Source organism: Zerene cesonia, unplaced genomic scaffold (genome assembly GCF_012273895.1).
Source record: "Zerene cesonia ecotype Mississippi unplaced genomic scaffold, Zerene_cesonia_1.1 Zces_u006, whole genome shotgun sequence".
In the NCBI taxonomy this organism is placed as follows: domain Eukaryota; kingdom Metazoa; phylum Arthropoda; class Insecta; order Lepidoptera; family Pieridae; genus Zerene; species Zerene cesonia.
In genome coordinates this window covers 920,254-934,070 of record NW_024045136.1, presented here as the reverse complement: position 1 = coordinate 934,070, position 13,817 = coordinate 920,254, and the positions used below count along the sequence as shown (strand labels likewise).

General features: G+C 33.0%; 5 protein-coding genes across 5 annotated transcripts in view; 1 reads left to right on the top strand and 4 right to left on the bottom strand.

The window, feature by feature from the left end:
* Nucleotides 1–3,372, bottom strand: part of LOC119838882 (glycerol-3-phosphate acyltransferase 4-like) — a 27,819-nt gene extending 24,447 nt beyond the window's left edge. The window contains exon 1 of the mRNA XM_038365025.1: nt 3,208–3,372. Coding sequence (XP_038220953.1) covers nt 3,208–3,360 — 153 coding nt within the window. The 5' untranslated portion in view covers nt 3,361–3,372. The remainder of the gene's footprint in view (nt 1–3,207) is intronic.
* Nucleotides 3,373–3,641: 269 nt separating this feature from the next.
* Nucleotides 3,642–5,724, top strand: LOC119838910 (ATP synthase subunit e, mitochondrial). Its single transcript, XM_038365052.1, has 3 exons — nt 3,642–3,804; nt 4,205–4,361; nt 5,574–5,724. The coding sequence occupies exons 1-3, from the start codon at nt 3,754–3,756 to the stop codon at nt 5,615–5,617; spliced, it is 252 nt and encodes an 83-aa protein (XP_038220980.1). The 5' UTR covers nt 3,642–3,753; the 3' UTR covers nt 5,618–5,724.
* A 925-nt stretch (nt 5,725–6,649) lies between these two features.
* On the bottom strand, nt 6,650–9,928 carry LOC119838960 (zinc finger protein 235-like). Its single transcript, XM_038365119.1, has 5 exons — nt 9,673–9,928; nt 8,751–9,269; nt 7,751–7,876; nt 7,229–7,351; nt 6,650–6,853 (listed from the first exon to the last, which is right to left on the bottom strand). The coding sequence occupies exons 1-5, from the start codon at nt 9,790–9,792 to the stop codon at nt 6,656–6,658; spliced, it is 1,086 nt and encodes a 361-aa protein (XP_038221047.1). The 5' UTR covers nt 9,793–9,928; the 3' UTR covers nt 6,650–6,655.
* Nucleotides 9,929–10,234: 306 nt separating this feature from the next.
* LOC119838955 (BRCA1-associated RING domain protein 1-like) lies at nt 10,235–12,282 on the bottom strand. Its single transcript, XM_038365108.1, has one exon. It carries the CDS (start codon nt 12,195–12,197, stop codon nt 10,626–10,628), a length of 1,572 nt encoding a protein of 523 aa, XP_038221036.1. The 5' UTR covers nt 12,198–12,282; the 3' UTR covers nt 10,235–10,625.
* A 513-nt stretch (nt 12,283–12,795) lies between these two features.
* LOC119838961 (zinc finger protein 62-like) overlaps nt 12,796–13,817 on the bottom strand; it is a 5,055-nt gene continuing 4,033 nt past the window's right edge. The window contains exon 5 of the mRNA XM_038365120.1: nt 12,796–13,308. Coding sequence (XP_038221048.1) covers nt 13,105–13,308 — 204 coding nt within the window. The 3' untranslated portion in view covers nt 12,796–13,104. The remainder of the gene's footprint in view (nt 13,309–13,817) is intronic.

Here is a 13,817-nt window from a genome sequence, read left to right as displayed (position 1 = left end):
ATTTTATGCTCTTATATCGTTCTAGATAGGTCACCTGGTGGTTCAAATGACCCGTAATTTTTTCTATATGGGCCTGTAATCTATATATCGTTATCAAATTTCATCCAAATAGGTTTCGTGGTTTAGGCGTGAACAGGACACAGACAGACAGAGCTACCATCGCTTTTGAAATAATTTTTTTGTATATATCCTACTTCCTACTATCCTACTAGTACTAACTATTAATATTATAAATGCGAAATTTTGTGAGGATGTGTGTATGTTTGTTACTCTTTCACGCAAACTATTGAATCGATTGCCATGAAATTTGGTACAAACAAACACACTAGGCAACCTTTTATCCCGATATTCCTACGGGATAGACTTACGCGGGTGACACCGCGGGACGCAGCTATATTTTCATGAATTCTTTATAGCTTTTTAATTAAGCAATAGCAAGATTATAATATTATATCCGTATCACAATACATTATGAATAACTAGCTGCGCCCCGCGGTTTTACCCGCGTAAGTGCGTATCCCGTAGGAATATCGGGATAAAAAGTTGCCTATATGTTATTCCAGTTCTCCAGCTGTCTACGTACCAAATTTCCTTGCAATCGGTTCAGTAGTTTTTGCGTGAAGTAGCAACAGACACACACACATCCTTACAAACTTTCGCATTTATAATATTAGTAGGAAGTAGGATAATCTTCAATATAGGTTTGCATGATAACAAGTCTACTAGTCGCTTGTCCCACACTCCATCCGGATGTCAAGATTCCTATTTTACCACGAGAGAGCATTTAATCGGTAAAAAAAAGTATCCTATCACCCTAGTCAGCTCATACGCTGTCTGTATGCCAAATGTCATCAAAATTCGTTTAGTACTTTCAGGACTATGGTCTATGGACAAACATCCAAACAAACTAACTTTCACATTTATAATATTAGTATGATAGTGTGATTAATTTACACATAAAGTCGAATGCATTCAGAGTTTCCATTAATAGAATGAAAATTTTTATTGCATTGTTATAAAAATTTTGATATCCCTAAGGGGACTACATGACATAAAACTGTGGATCAATAAGACTTCAGAATAACATATGATATGCTTCAGGTTATATGCTATTAGATACTATAACAAAAACATACTATATTAGAAAAACTATAGTATGGTTTTTGATACTATGTTAAAACATATTATTAAAAACCTTTCTAATATACGAGCATTAATTCAAATTTTTAAACAAAGTACTCCTCAAACAACACAGTTAGACATAGTAACTTAATAGTGATTAATTTTTTAGTACAAACAATAGATTTTCAGTAAATCCTATATCCTTATTTTTGAGCAATGCTATGTTAGCATGTGTGCGTGCAGCCCCGTGTACCGATAGAGCCAGCCGAGACCGGTGATTCGTTGGTTGTATAAATGTGTGCGTGTGTAAGTATAGCACTTCTTATCCCACTAATATATATAATGCATTAAAATGCGTAATAATTATCAACTAGAACAGTGACTACATTTTTTCGTTTCCACAAACATTTGTATGTAAATTTTATATCAATAATACATAAAACAACAGTGTCAAGTGTCACGAAATGTTTGCTAAATAGGTATAAATGTGTAACTATGTATTTTTTTAATTCGTATAAATGTTTTGTTTTTTTTTTATTTACACTAGCTGACCGCTCCATCACCATATATCACCATATAGCATTCAGGGCTCATAAACACATTGAAGAATGAAAGATATTTTGAAATCAGTCCTGTCATTCCCGGGATGAATTAATGAATGAATTAAACAAAAATTTCAGCTTTACATATAGAATTATACAGCCTGTGGCTTAATATTATTAAGTATGGATAAGTGGCTGTGAATTATTAAACTCCATACAAAAACATGCTATTTTTAAAACCTGTATTACTAGTACTAATTATAATATTGTAACATCCCAACACTGCGTTTTGTATCATCCAAAACTTTGAATTTCAATTTAAGATGACCTTTTGAGAGCAATTTCTGTTGGTAAAAAACGTTTAGGGATTTATTTAACATGCTTTTATTAGCTTCACCTGTATATTTGTATATTACCTCTGGACCTGATTCTGATCGACTTGAAAAATGGATAGAAATAATTCCAGGTCCATACACTTATCGAGGATTGGTGACAATAAAATAATTTCATGAGTTTATCTTATTATGCTGTTTAAAATCTCATTCATCAAAGGATTCAAAAATTTGGTTACATATACTGTGTATAAAAGAAAATGTGACATTTTAGTTGATTCTATCAAATATATTTTTAAAGTATTATTAAATGTTTCCTTTTTGATATCGCTCAACAATATTCTTGAAGTTTTCAACACAATATTATAATTACTGATAATGTAAATATGAAACCTTTGGAATTGAATTTATTAACAAAAAGTCTGATTGCATAGTGATAACATTTTGTGAAGCTGATTGCTAAATTGTAACTGACTAGACTGTGAAATTCGTCTCAAATTTGATGAGTTATTGTTACATGATAAATTTATAATTGATTTGTTTGAAAATTAGATTAATATTCACATTAATCCTGAAATAATATATAATAGGATATATTTTTTGTTTGGTCATCCAAGATATGATAATATGTGGTTTCATTACAATAGTATTAGTGGTTTATTATTTCATAATTGACTGTAATCTATTTTATTATCATACAGGTTATAACAAAGCTAAAAAACCTTTGTTTCATCTGTTTAAATTTTTAAGTCATACACAAAATGAGAATGCATTTTCAATTTAGACTATCTAACATTTATGAAAACAACATTTTCTGAGTTTCCTTGATAGATTCTCCAATGATACAACTTTAATTGCAACTTGTAAAATGTTTGTCCATTATTTCTTATATGACAGCACATTTTTATTTATGTTTGTGGATATTTATATTAGAATACGTAGTTTCTAAACTAATTGAATAAAAAGCGACGTAGGATGCAATAGTACATAAGATTGCATGAACGTAAATTCTTAACCATTCGAAAACACGTCAAATAGCTGAGGTGCGGAGCCGGGTCACAATGTAAACACCTAGTCATTACGAAACAAAGGTAGGAGCATGTGCGTTTTAAATCTAACGGGTATGTATGTATCATCGATTAATTTTAATTCTTAAAACGAATTATCAATGACACAGCCCATAAAAGTGCGGGCGTAAATTCAAGCCTCACCTCGAAAAGTTTAAGCAGAATGTTCACATACAGCCGTCGAACACCCAAAGATTTTCCAATAGACGCGAGAAAAATAACACACAATATTAGAAGTAGGAACGGCGTGTACAATATAGACACGGCTACCGACACGAACGGCATCATTACGGCCATATTGCAAACTGAAAGATGGAATTAGAAAATTCAAATGTCAAAACATATCTGTCAGATGATTATGAATGAAAAGCTGCGATCGATTACTGTGACGTCATTCTTTAATGGCTGATCAACTTGTGTAACCATAAAAAAATATTACAGCTGATTGTGAGATGAAAATGTTTTTAAAATTAAAATGCTATTGCAATTTTCTTTATATGGAAAAAATTGTAATGTGTTCACTGAACAAATAAAAATCTATATTATGAGACTAATTGATTTTTTAGAATAGCAACATTTTCAGTCTTTCAAGTGCAACATTATAAATAACCTTAAACTTTTTGGTTACATTAAAAAATTTGGGAATTACGTAAATCCTCCTTGGTCAATTTTCCCATATAATAATTCACCATGTCTGAACTTCCATACGGACCCCCAGTGCGCGTATCACCTTTAATCAAGGTAAGGATTATTTTTGTTATATTATGTAACATAAATTTTTATCATTCCATTTTCAAATACATAAGTCTAGTGAATACCTGCCGTAAAATTATAAAAGTGAAGTTCGAAATTTAAAACGTTAATAATCAAATATGGAATGCAAATTTCTCAAAACCAAACATAATTTTGAGTGCCTAGTAAACCTAGGCTTGTACCTAACTTATAGTTAGAATTTATCATTCAATAACCATCTTTTAAAATATATAATAGGTAGGTGTTTATTCTTACTTATAATAGAAAACTCATAATATTAAGAAACAAAAATTTTATCCCATATTTTATAAACTACATCAACAATTAAGGTTTAATCGTCTTTTAGCTATGTTAGATCCGCTCTTCATAAGTTATAATCAAATTTCAGTTTGGCCGTTGGTCATTCCTTGGAGTTGGTATCGTATATGGTGCATTCCACCAAAACAGACTGTCCAAGAAGGAAGCTAAGATCAGGGAAATTGAAACCAAGGAGAAGGCGATCAGAGATGAGAAGTTAAAACAGGAGAGGGCTATTGCCGCAGCCGGTAAGTCTGCAATCTTCATTCAATGTAGTTGTTTAAGTTGGCTGTCTTTATAAAAAATATGACGTATAAATCCTTCTCTCATTTAAATAACGGTCTACTTTATTTTGCTTGTTGTCTATGTAAAATTTATATACAAACATTTTTCGATAACTTCTATTATAATTTGATTAAATTAACATGTATGAGGTATAAAGTGCACAAAATGGTGCTGAAGCAGTACCATTTCTTAGATGGATCACATAGTGCTTTGAAATTAATTTACATCTGTATTAAAAAACCTGATAGTGTATTTAAAATTAAATTTATGAGCTATGTTATCGGATACTGACTGTTTTGAGTTTGAATTTAATGAATATGCATATAACAAGGCAGCAAGCAGCTAAAATTATGGTCTACCTAAATAATTCGTCCAGTATGTTTTATTAAAACTAATTCTGCAAATTTTTCATGAATGCTTAAATATTTATTTCTTAAAACAACACAAAACCTTGTTTTTGTTTTCACTTTGTTCTAAATCAATGAAGATACTTTGTAAATAATGTGAAACTTCCCAGGTTACTTCTAGAATTTTTGTCTATTGGACTTCTCAGATGAGTAAAGATCCCTAGAATATAACATAATAACAAAACCCAACATAAGTGATAACTATCTCTATATAAATCTCTGTCTGAACTACGGCTAGTGCTGTGAGTTAGAGTGAGAGAAGAGAAGCCTGCTTACAGCAGCCGTATGCGTGAACGCAAGGAAAGCCAGACACACTGGCGCCATACCGCGTTTCGTAACGAAGCGGTTTACACTCCCATAAGAAGTGCTCACTTAAAACATTTCAAACTGTTTCAATTTTTATATATATATCCTAGTCAGTTGTGTTTAGCAACAATGAAATTGATAACAGGTGGCACCACTTCCTTCAATTAAATAGTACACTTTGACATGCCTAACATATTTATTACATAATTTTAATACCTGTATAAAAAGTATCCCTACTGATTGTTTAGTAGGCACCTTTTTGTGACATCTTCTGTTATATGATTATAATATAATTTATTCCAATAATCTTATTATGTACTAGTGGTATGCCCCAGTAGGGGTGAACCCCTGGAACATTTTTTCTCTCCATAAGAACTCCTTACGCCATAACTAAAACGACAAAAAAAGACAAATCGAATTCTATTGATATTTTATTTACTAAGCCATTTTTATCGTTTTCAGCCGAAATGAAAAATCTTGAAGAAATGATCAACAAGAAGGCATAGGCTATAGTCTAAGGTTACAGTGTTGTCATATGTCAAATTTTTTGATGGCAAACCAATTCCATCTTTGTAATTATGTTGTATTTATGAAATATAGGTGATAACAAAAATATTGTTTTATTTGTCCGTTTTTGCATAATAAGATGGCTTTAGCTTACATTAAGTAAAAACACATGGAGGCACTTTCAATGTGGTCAGTGGTACACATCTTCTACGTGGCTTAGACGTATGATACGAGACAGTACAATAGGCATTTTTTGTTCATGTGCAATCTACGTGCGTACGTCTACGTACGTCTGCGTACGTCTTTAAATAAAACGCTTTAATATACTTTCTCATAATCTATGGTATAAATCATTTGTAATTGTTCTGGTAGGAAGGCTTTTCGGAGAAACTACGGCACTTAGATTTTGGCTATAACCCAGCATTTATTATAAATATTTAGTGTCACTTTATTATATAAAATATACGAAACGTTTATAAAATCGACTGTCTCACTTGCTCTTATACAGAGTATTAAGTAAAATATTTAATTCTGAGGATCTTAATTAAGATTTATCAATTAAACTCGTGAAGTTATTGCATTGCAACTGATCCTAAATAAGAATATAAACTGAACTAATCTGTCCTTAAGGTAGGTCAAAATCTAAAGGAGTCAGTTAGGAGTAGTTATCTAACATGACATGGACAGGAAGCCAATAAGAGCGTGTATATTTTGATTGTTTTTAAATTATACGCTAAAATAAATCACTAGTCGACTTCTTGTCTTTCGCATTACGTAGTGTTAGCTAGACTTAGGCCACCCTCAATCAAACCTCGCTAATAAAATTCCTACTCTTTCAATTTTAGGTACCTACAACAGATTCATTTCATGGCCATCTAGCGTTTTTAAAACCTAACCATACCTCTTAATTTAGTTCAACAATTCTGAAAAACATTTCACACTAATTACGTGCCATAAAAATAAAGGCAATTGAAATGTTTGACATATTCGCATTGACAGGAAATGACATTTTTTTCAAAATAAAACGAGGGTACTTTTCAATGTATATTATGTCTATGGATATGATGATCCGGCGCGACGCCGTGCACTCGCTGCAAGTGCCTCGCCGCGTTACGACGTCTCGCGAAGCTGTTGTCGCAAACGCCACATTTATATCTGTATTGTGGTGCGCGATGTCTGTTCTTGTGTATGCGCATGAGGGTAACCGATTTAAAACGCGCTGGACACTGGTCACACTGGAACGGAGATAGATTAAATAAAGTTAACTTTTTATATTTAAACAGCTGCTGGAGAATCCTGGATTCTCGTGCACATGATAAAAATAAATTTTCTTGATGCACCCTCATCCCTATTTCATCCCCTTAAGGGTAGAATTTTTACTGCTCATTCAAAGAGGTAATACCTTTTAAGGAAAGGAAAGAATTGGCGACTGGAAAAAAAGACTGGACTGGGAAGGGTGAGGAAAATGAAACGAGCCTTATGTGAGGAGACCTTTTAAATAAATATTAAATTTATGAACGTGAGGTTCTATATTCTATTTCCAATTATCACAACAAATTACAAATAAAATTGTTATGAAAATATATAACAAAAATGATAATTTAAAATACCTGAACGGTCTTTTCAGGCAGATGTATAGCTACATGCTGCAAGTAGCTGCTCTTTCTGTGGAAACCGGCATTACATTCATTGCATACATATGGCTTTTCCCCTGTGTGGAGTCGCTCATGTATCTATAAGGAAATAAAGAACATACTAACATTTATTTCGAAAGTATTACGTGGTTATTATATGCTCTTGAAACTTCTACTCTCTGCACTGCTATTTCTATGGTCTCTTTTTCTTCTCTTATCTAAAACGTTCATTATTTTCCGTATCAAATACTAGTAATCCACTCTGACTTTACCCATGGTACGTACATAGCCTATAGCACTCACGGATCATGTACGAAAGTAGCTTTAAAATCGGTCCAGTACTTCCTGAGAGAGGCACATTCAAACAAACTTCTGTTTTTGGTCTTCTTTATATTATTTATATAGCTATTGTCTCTTACTACGACGTACGACGTACGACATTAGTCGACATTAGACGACAAAAGTCTATTTAATTGAAAGTCAATTGTGTATGCTTACTTTGACTTGTTCCGCATTGGACGCTTTATAATCACAATAAGAACACTTGTCCGTCTTCTCGTAGCCATGTTTAGCTCTACAATGCATCAGTAGAAGCCTGCGGGTGATGAATTTTTTGCCGCAATGCTGAAATCACAAAATTATCTCAATAGTACAACCACACAAAGCCAGGCACCTTCGACACGAAACCTGCATCTAGCTGATGTATGAGAGAAATTTCTCAACACAATGCAATGTACGTGCATAGTAGTGTAACGAAATATGATTATGTATTATATCTTTTCTACGTATTTATGTATGTATCTTATGTATTCTCTATTCTATTCTCTATATCTTCAGTTTTTATAGCCACCGGCGTAACAGTTATTTTCTATTATTTGTCTTTATCCTACCTACCTTTGGCGTCCTGCAAGAAATCGCTGATAAGGGATAAGGTCGCTTATGTATATGTCTTTTTTTTGTTATATTTATAAAATTACAAAATAAATGCGATAAATTACAAGCAAATGTGTCAAATCACAATTTATAGCACGCAAATCACCTCATCTATTTATAGCAAGTACTAGCATACCCGGCCGGCGGTAAATTTATTGTTAATTATAAATAATTGGGATAATTAATCGAAATAAAAACTATCCCATATCTTAAGTTGGACCAAATTACACATTACATGCCAAATTTCATCAAAATCAGTTGAGTTCGTGAAGAGTTCATTGGAAACATACATCATGACACTGGATTTTTATATAAAAAGATATGTGTATGTTAATTGTGTTCTTAGACTTAAATAAAACAGTATGCTACACTAATATTGTAAAGAGGAGACTTTAGTATTTTTGTATTTTTGTTACATTTTCATGCAAAAAGCCGGACTGATTTAAAAAATTCTTTCACAAAAAGCCGCAACTTCACTTAACTCTCACAGAGTGACAAAGGTATACACCACAACTTGTACTTATTATTCTGTGCACAAGTGAACAGCTGATATGATCATACATACCTCGCAAACCACATCAAATCCAGTGTGAATTTTATAATGATTACGCAGTGACAGCTTCGAGGTCAATATTTTATGGCAATATTCACACTCTATCTCTTCCTTCCCTCTCTCCTTTTTTCTCTTATCAGATTCTTTGTCCGTTTTACCTTTCAAAGTTCGCACAACATTTTTTTTACGAACTGCGCTTCGCTTTTTCTTGTCAAATATATTATCTGTGGGCGCCTCTGCCACAGTTTTTGTATCTGTGCTTATATCTCTACTTCCGTTTATTTGGAATGTGTCCAAAGTAATATTATCATCAAACTCCTTGAAGTCATCATCGTTTGCGTCAAATATATCTATTGTTGTAACATTATCATTTAATTTTATAGTAAAAACTGCGGGGAGTGTGTCATTTGGTTGATAATTTAGTAGAACCTTCTGGATTTCTTCACATTTTTTCCTATATTTAATGGATTCATTTATAAAACTGATACAGTTCGTACATACATCTTGAGGAAGCTGATCGTTATATTCAACCTGGAAACAATAGAGATTGACTTGTACGAAAAAAAAAATTAAAAACATTATTGACCTCACTAGTTTTGAATGAACAATGAATCACATCGAACTTAAAAGTTTGATTAAAAAACATTAAATTTGAAAACACATTGAAATAATGTAGGTCTTGTTATGGCTATGTCCTTCTTATAATATCTTTGATTTGATGTTTGTAATTTGATTGTACTTATATTTATAGTCTCATCTATCAAATTGACCCGCTGAGATAATTTGACAAACATAAGCCTTCATTTGTAAATAAAAAAGAAATCAATAGAATTTTACAATAAAAAACAATAGGTAAAATTCGTTACTTAATATTAACATAAGATAAAGCCGATAACTTAAAGTTGCGTTGAATATATATTCACAAGGTACGTACCTTAATCCCCGTAGCAATTAATATAGTATTAATGTATTTTTCACTGTGTTCCGGGTATGTAAATATGGGGTGCAAGTTATGACTATTCAAACAAAATCTGCAGCATTTTAAAGGATGCATTCTAATTATACACTAAATTAGATACAACATTCGTATAACTTCTAATAAGAGATGTTAAATCTTTAATAAATTATTCTACAATTCGTCTCAATACAGAATTTTATTTTCCAAACAAAACATAGAACCACAAATCAGTCTTGACTGACAGCGTCATATGTATTTTTTTTTTATCATGACGTTTAAAAATAATTTGAGATACAAGCCTATTCGTCAAGATTAGAGAATAACATAAACCAACTTATGAGAAATTGAAGCTATTTTACTTTATATAAATATGGAATTAGCTAATAACAGTATAAATTTGGAGGCAGAGATCACTTGATTCTACTGTAGATGTGTAATGCAAAATTTATTATTCACAGCTTACAATTCCTTTTCTAGTGAGATTTCCTTTTCTTTCCTAACAACTGAATGGGGAAAAAAAGAAAACATATTCACTATAAATATCCTATATATTTTCTCATTATAATTACGATCATTGTAAATTATTGCTTACAATTATTGCCTTATTTATCTTCGGGGTCTAATCATTTAACCTTGATGTAGATAACCATGTGGATATACACAAACATAAAAATACAGTTTCACTGTTCAATCATATTACGAGAGATATAGCTATTACAAAATTATAATTAAATGTAGACATTGTGAGTTGCACTCAAAGTTGCCTCTTTTTATTAGTCCATACAAACAGCTATCACAATTCATTGCTTACATACATCTCAGTTAAGCATATTCAACTTAATACAAAAATCCGGAGTCATCATCTTCTTCATATGAGGCTTAGAGCGGTTGTTCGAATATTAAGGGTGATTTTGCTGTAGCTTTATACTCTATGGTTCACACAACTCATACTTCTCTAAACATTCTATAAGCCAACCAACAGGTAAGGCCTTTATATGAGACATGTTATACATTGGTTCGTACATATCCTTAAAAATAATGTAATGAGAGCATATCTCCAACTTTCCACCTTTCTTGGCATGATACGGAACAAGTTTCTCTGATTCTGGTATCAATTCAGGGTTAGGTACTCTCCGTAAAACCACGCCACCAGCATCTGTTATTAATTTTGTCAATACCGCCTTCGTTAACACCAACGTTTTCGATATTTCGTATTTACTAATAAAATTATGTAAGTAGAAGTGACAGCCATTGAAAATGCCCGGCAGTTGCTTGTACTTGTTGTAACGTGAATTTTTCGGTCCATTGTAGGATCTATTTCCGACACCTTTCACCTCATAGTCTTGAAACTGTTCTAGATGTTGTTCCGCTGATTTTGTGACCCATTTGGAGGATATCACCCAAATACCGTATACAATCGCTTGCAAAACATCAACACTAGATGTACATACATCATCATCCACATCCACTATCAAATGAGTGACTTTCGTTGTAAATTTTGCTTCCACATGCAAATTAGAATGATGTTTCGTTAATAGTTTCAATTTATTGATAACTGTCCTGAATTGGGAGACGCAGAATACTCTTACGTCTTCAAAATCTAATTCTGAATGTGCATTGGCTATTATTGTTATATTGAAGCCTTGTGTTTGTAGTAAATTATCAGCAGCATCAAGCAAGGCAGCTTTCATGTCTTCTGATGCCAATTGCAAAGGAGTTTCACCTTTGCAATTCCTTGTATACAAATCTGCTCCATGCTTAACAAGTTCAACAGCTATATCTCTACGATTATACCTCACAGCTTCGTGCAATGGTGTCTCATTGCTTGGTCCTGGCACATTAATGAGTGTATTGAACTGTAAGAGTGCTTTAACAATTTCTAATTTGCCGTTCTGTACAACCTCATGTAGCGGTGTCCAACCAGCATTATCCTTGGTGTTGGAGTTGGCGCCTTGGTTTAATAAATCCAATACTGTATCAACTTTACCCTGTCTACACGCCACATGCAGACTCGTTTCACCCTTAGTGTTTTTCTTTTCTATACCCTTTTTCGAGCTTGCGGTTGATGCTAATGATGCGTTCAAATCAGATTTATTTTTTGGCTTCTTAAATTCACTATCTGGAGTATTTTTGTTCAGGACTCTTTTATTCTCTTTGCCTGAATGGGACTCTTCTGTGGCGTTCGCGCGCTTTTTTACGGAAAGAACTTTTGAATCTTGTGGCCTACAATTTTGAAAAATCTTGTCAAGTTCTTTCGCAGATTCTACACATTTTTCCAAATCGTCATTAGTGTACGTAGAACAACCATCTAAAGGCATATTACAAGTGGGACATTGTTTTAAGTTTTGAAAATGCTCCGCACATATGAAATGAAAACACGCACTAAGACTGACTGGTTTAACACACAATTTAGAACAAACGCCGCAAGTGTAATCTTGTTTAACCGCGTCTAACGCCTTGAGGAATTTGTTTAATTTCTCAGAAGACATTTTGTTACTCATATTTGTGTACAAAATAAAGTTAAAAACTCGCAAGTTTCAGGAACAAACAAAACACAGCAGGTTACAGCTGAGTGCTGACACTCATGACAGTGACAATTCGAGACGCTTATTAGAATACATGTCTATTAGACTAACCCACCAGCTTAGTTAGAGATTTCTTTACTAAGTCAATCTGAAGAAACACTAAACAAATTTACTAAAATCGGTCCGTTTACTGGGTGTCAGTGACAAAGACACGGACGGAAATATGAATATAATAAAGCACAAATTAGCAACACGACAAATTAATTTTTTTTGAAATATTCGATTTATAAACAGCACTGTTTTTCCGCTAAGTACGTCAATAAATTGTATATATGTCTCTTTGAATGAGATAAATTCATTCAACTCATAATATAAATGTGAAATTAACTGTCTGTCTCTTCTTTACGATTAAACCGCCGAACCGATTTAGAGAAATGTTGGTACGAGGTTTCCTATCTTTTCCTGAACTACGCGAGCGATAGGTAAGAATTTATGTCGTAATAAAATATTTTAAGATATTTGAAGATACATAAAGGTAATAAAAACGAGACATTAGAAATATATTTTTATTTCAATCAATATAAGTGCATACATGTTAGCTTAATTTTATACATTTGACTAGATTTTTCTCTATGCTAATAAATCAATGTGTGATTAAATAAAAATAATAAATCATCATATTTCCTTCATAAAGAAAAAATATTTAAGAATACAAAAAAAATCACATTCAATGTGACAATGTGTTAAAATCAAAAACGTGATGATGATGATTCTTCTTTAATGTATCTTATGTATCGTCGTCTTGTTCTTCCATTGCTCTATTCTCTTCTAATCCCTACATATCTCATTTTCTCGTTATCTTCTCTTCTCTAACTCAAACTTTTCACAATTGCACTCTCACAATAGGCCCATGCTGATCATCTGGCAGGCCGTGAACCCGTCGAGTGTGTGCTCGCACCTTATTGGGCTTCTCGAAGCGATGGTCACACACTGGGCAGAGGTAGCCGTACCGTTTGCCTGTGTGCGCATTGTGTTTGTGAATCTGTAGGAACTTTCTGGACTTCAGTCGCTTGGGACACATGTCGCACTGGAATAAATAATATTGATGAATAAAATATGTATTAAAGTATTAATTTTTTTTTTCTCTGGTGATAGTTAGGTGTCTAAAGAGTGATGTAGACATTTACTACCCTAGTGAAGTATCTTATGCTCATGCATATCTTTTTAACCCCGCGAGCGATTCAACAGGCATTGGATTGACATTCATTGTAGGCATTTTTTTGTTTTAAGAAAGAATAGCAATTGAAATAATATTAGACATTTTGAAAGAATAGAAAAAATTTGATCACGAGGCAGGATTCGAACCTGCGTATCTTGCCTAACCGTAGCAACGCCTAGCCTCTCGGCCACCCGTGATCCTACCACAGTAATCAAATTTCTTCTATTCCTTCGGTTTCATGTGCCTAAGGGGTACCCCACGCCATCTATTGAGATGATGATGAAACTGTGGAATGATGATATTGTGGAATGGTGAATTCTACATGCAGGTTGATGGTGTGGCCATGGGCTCTCCGGTATCCCCCATTGTCGCCGATA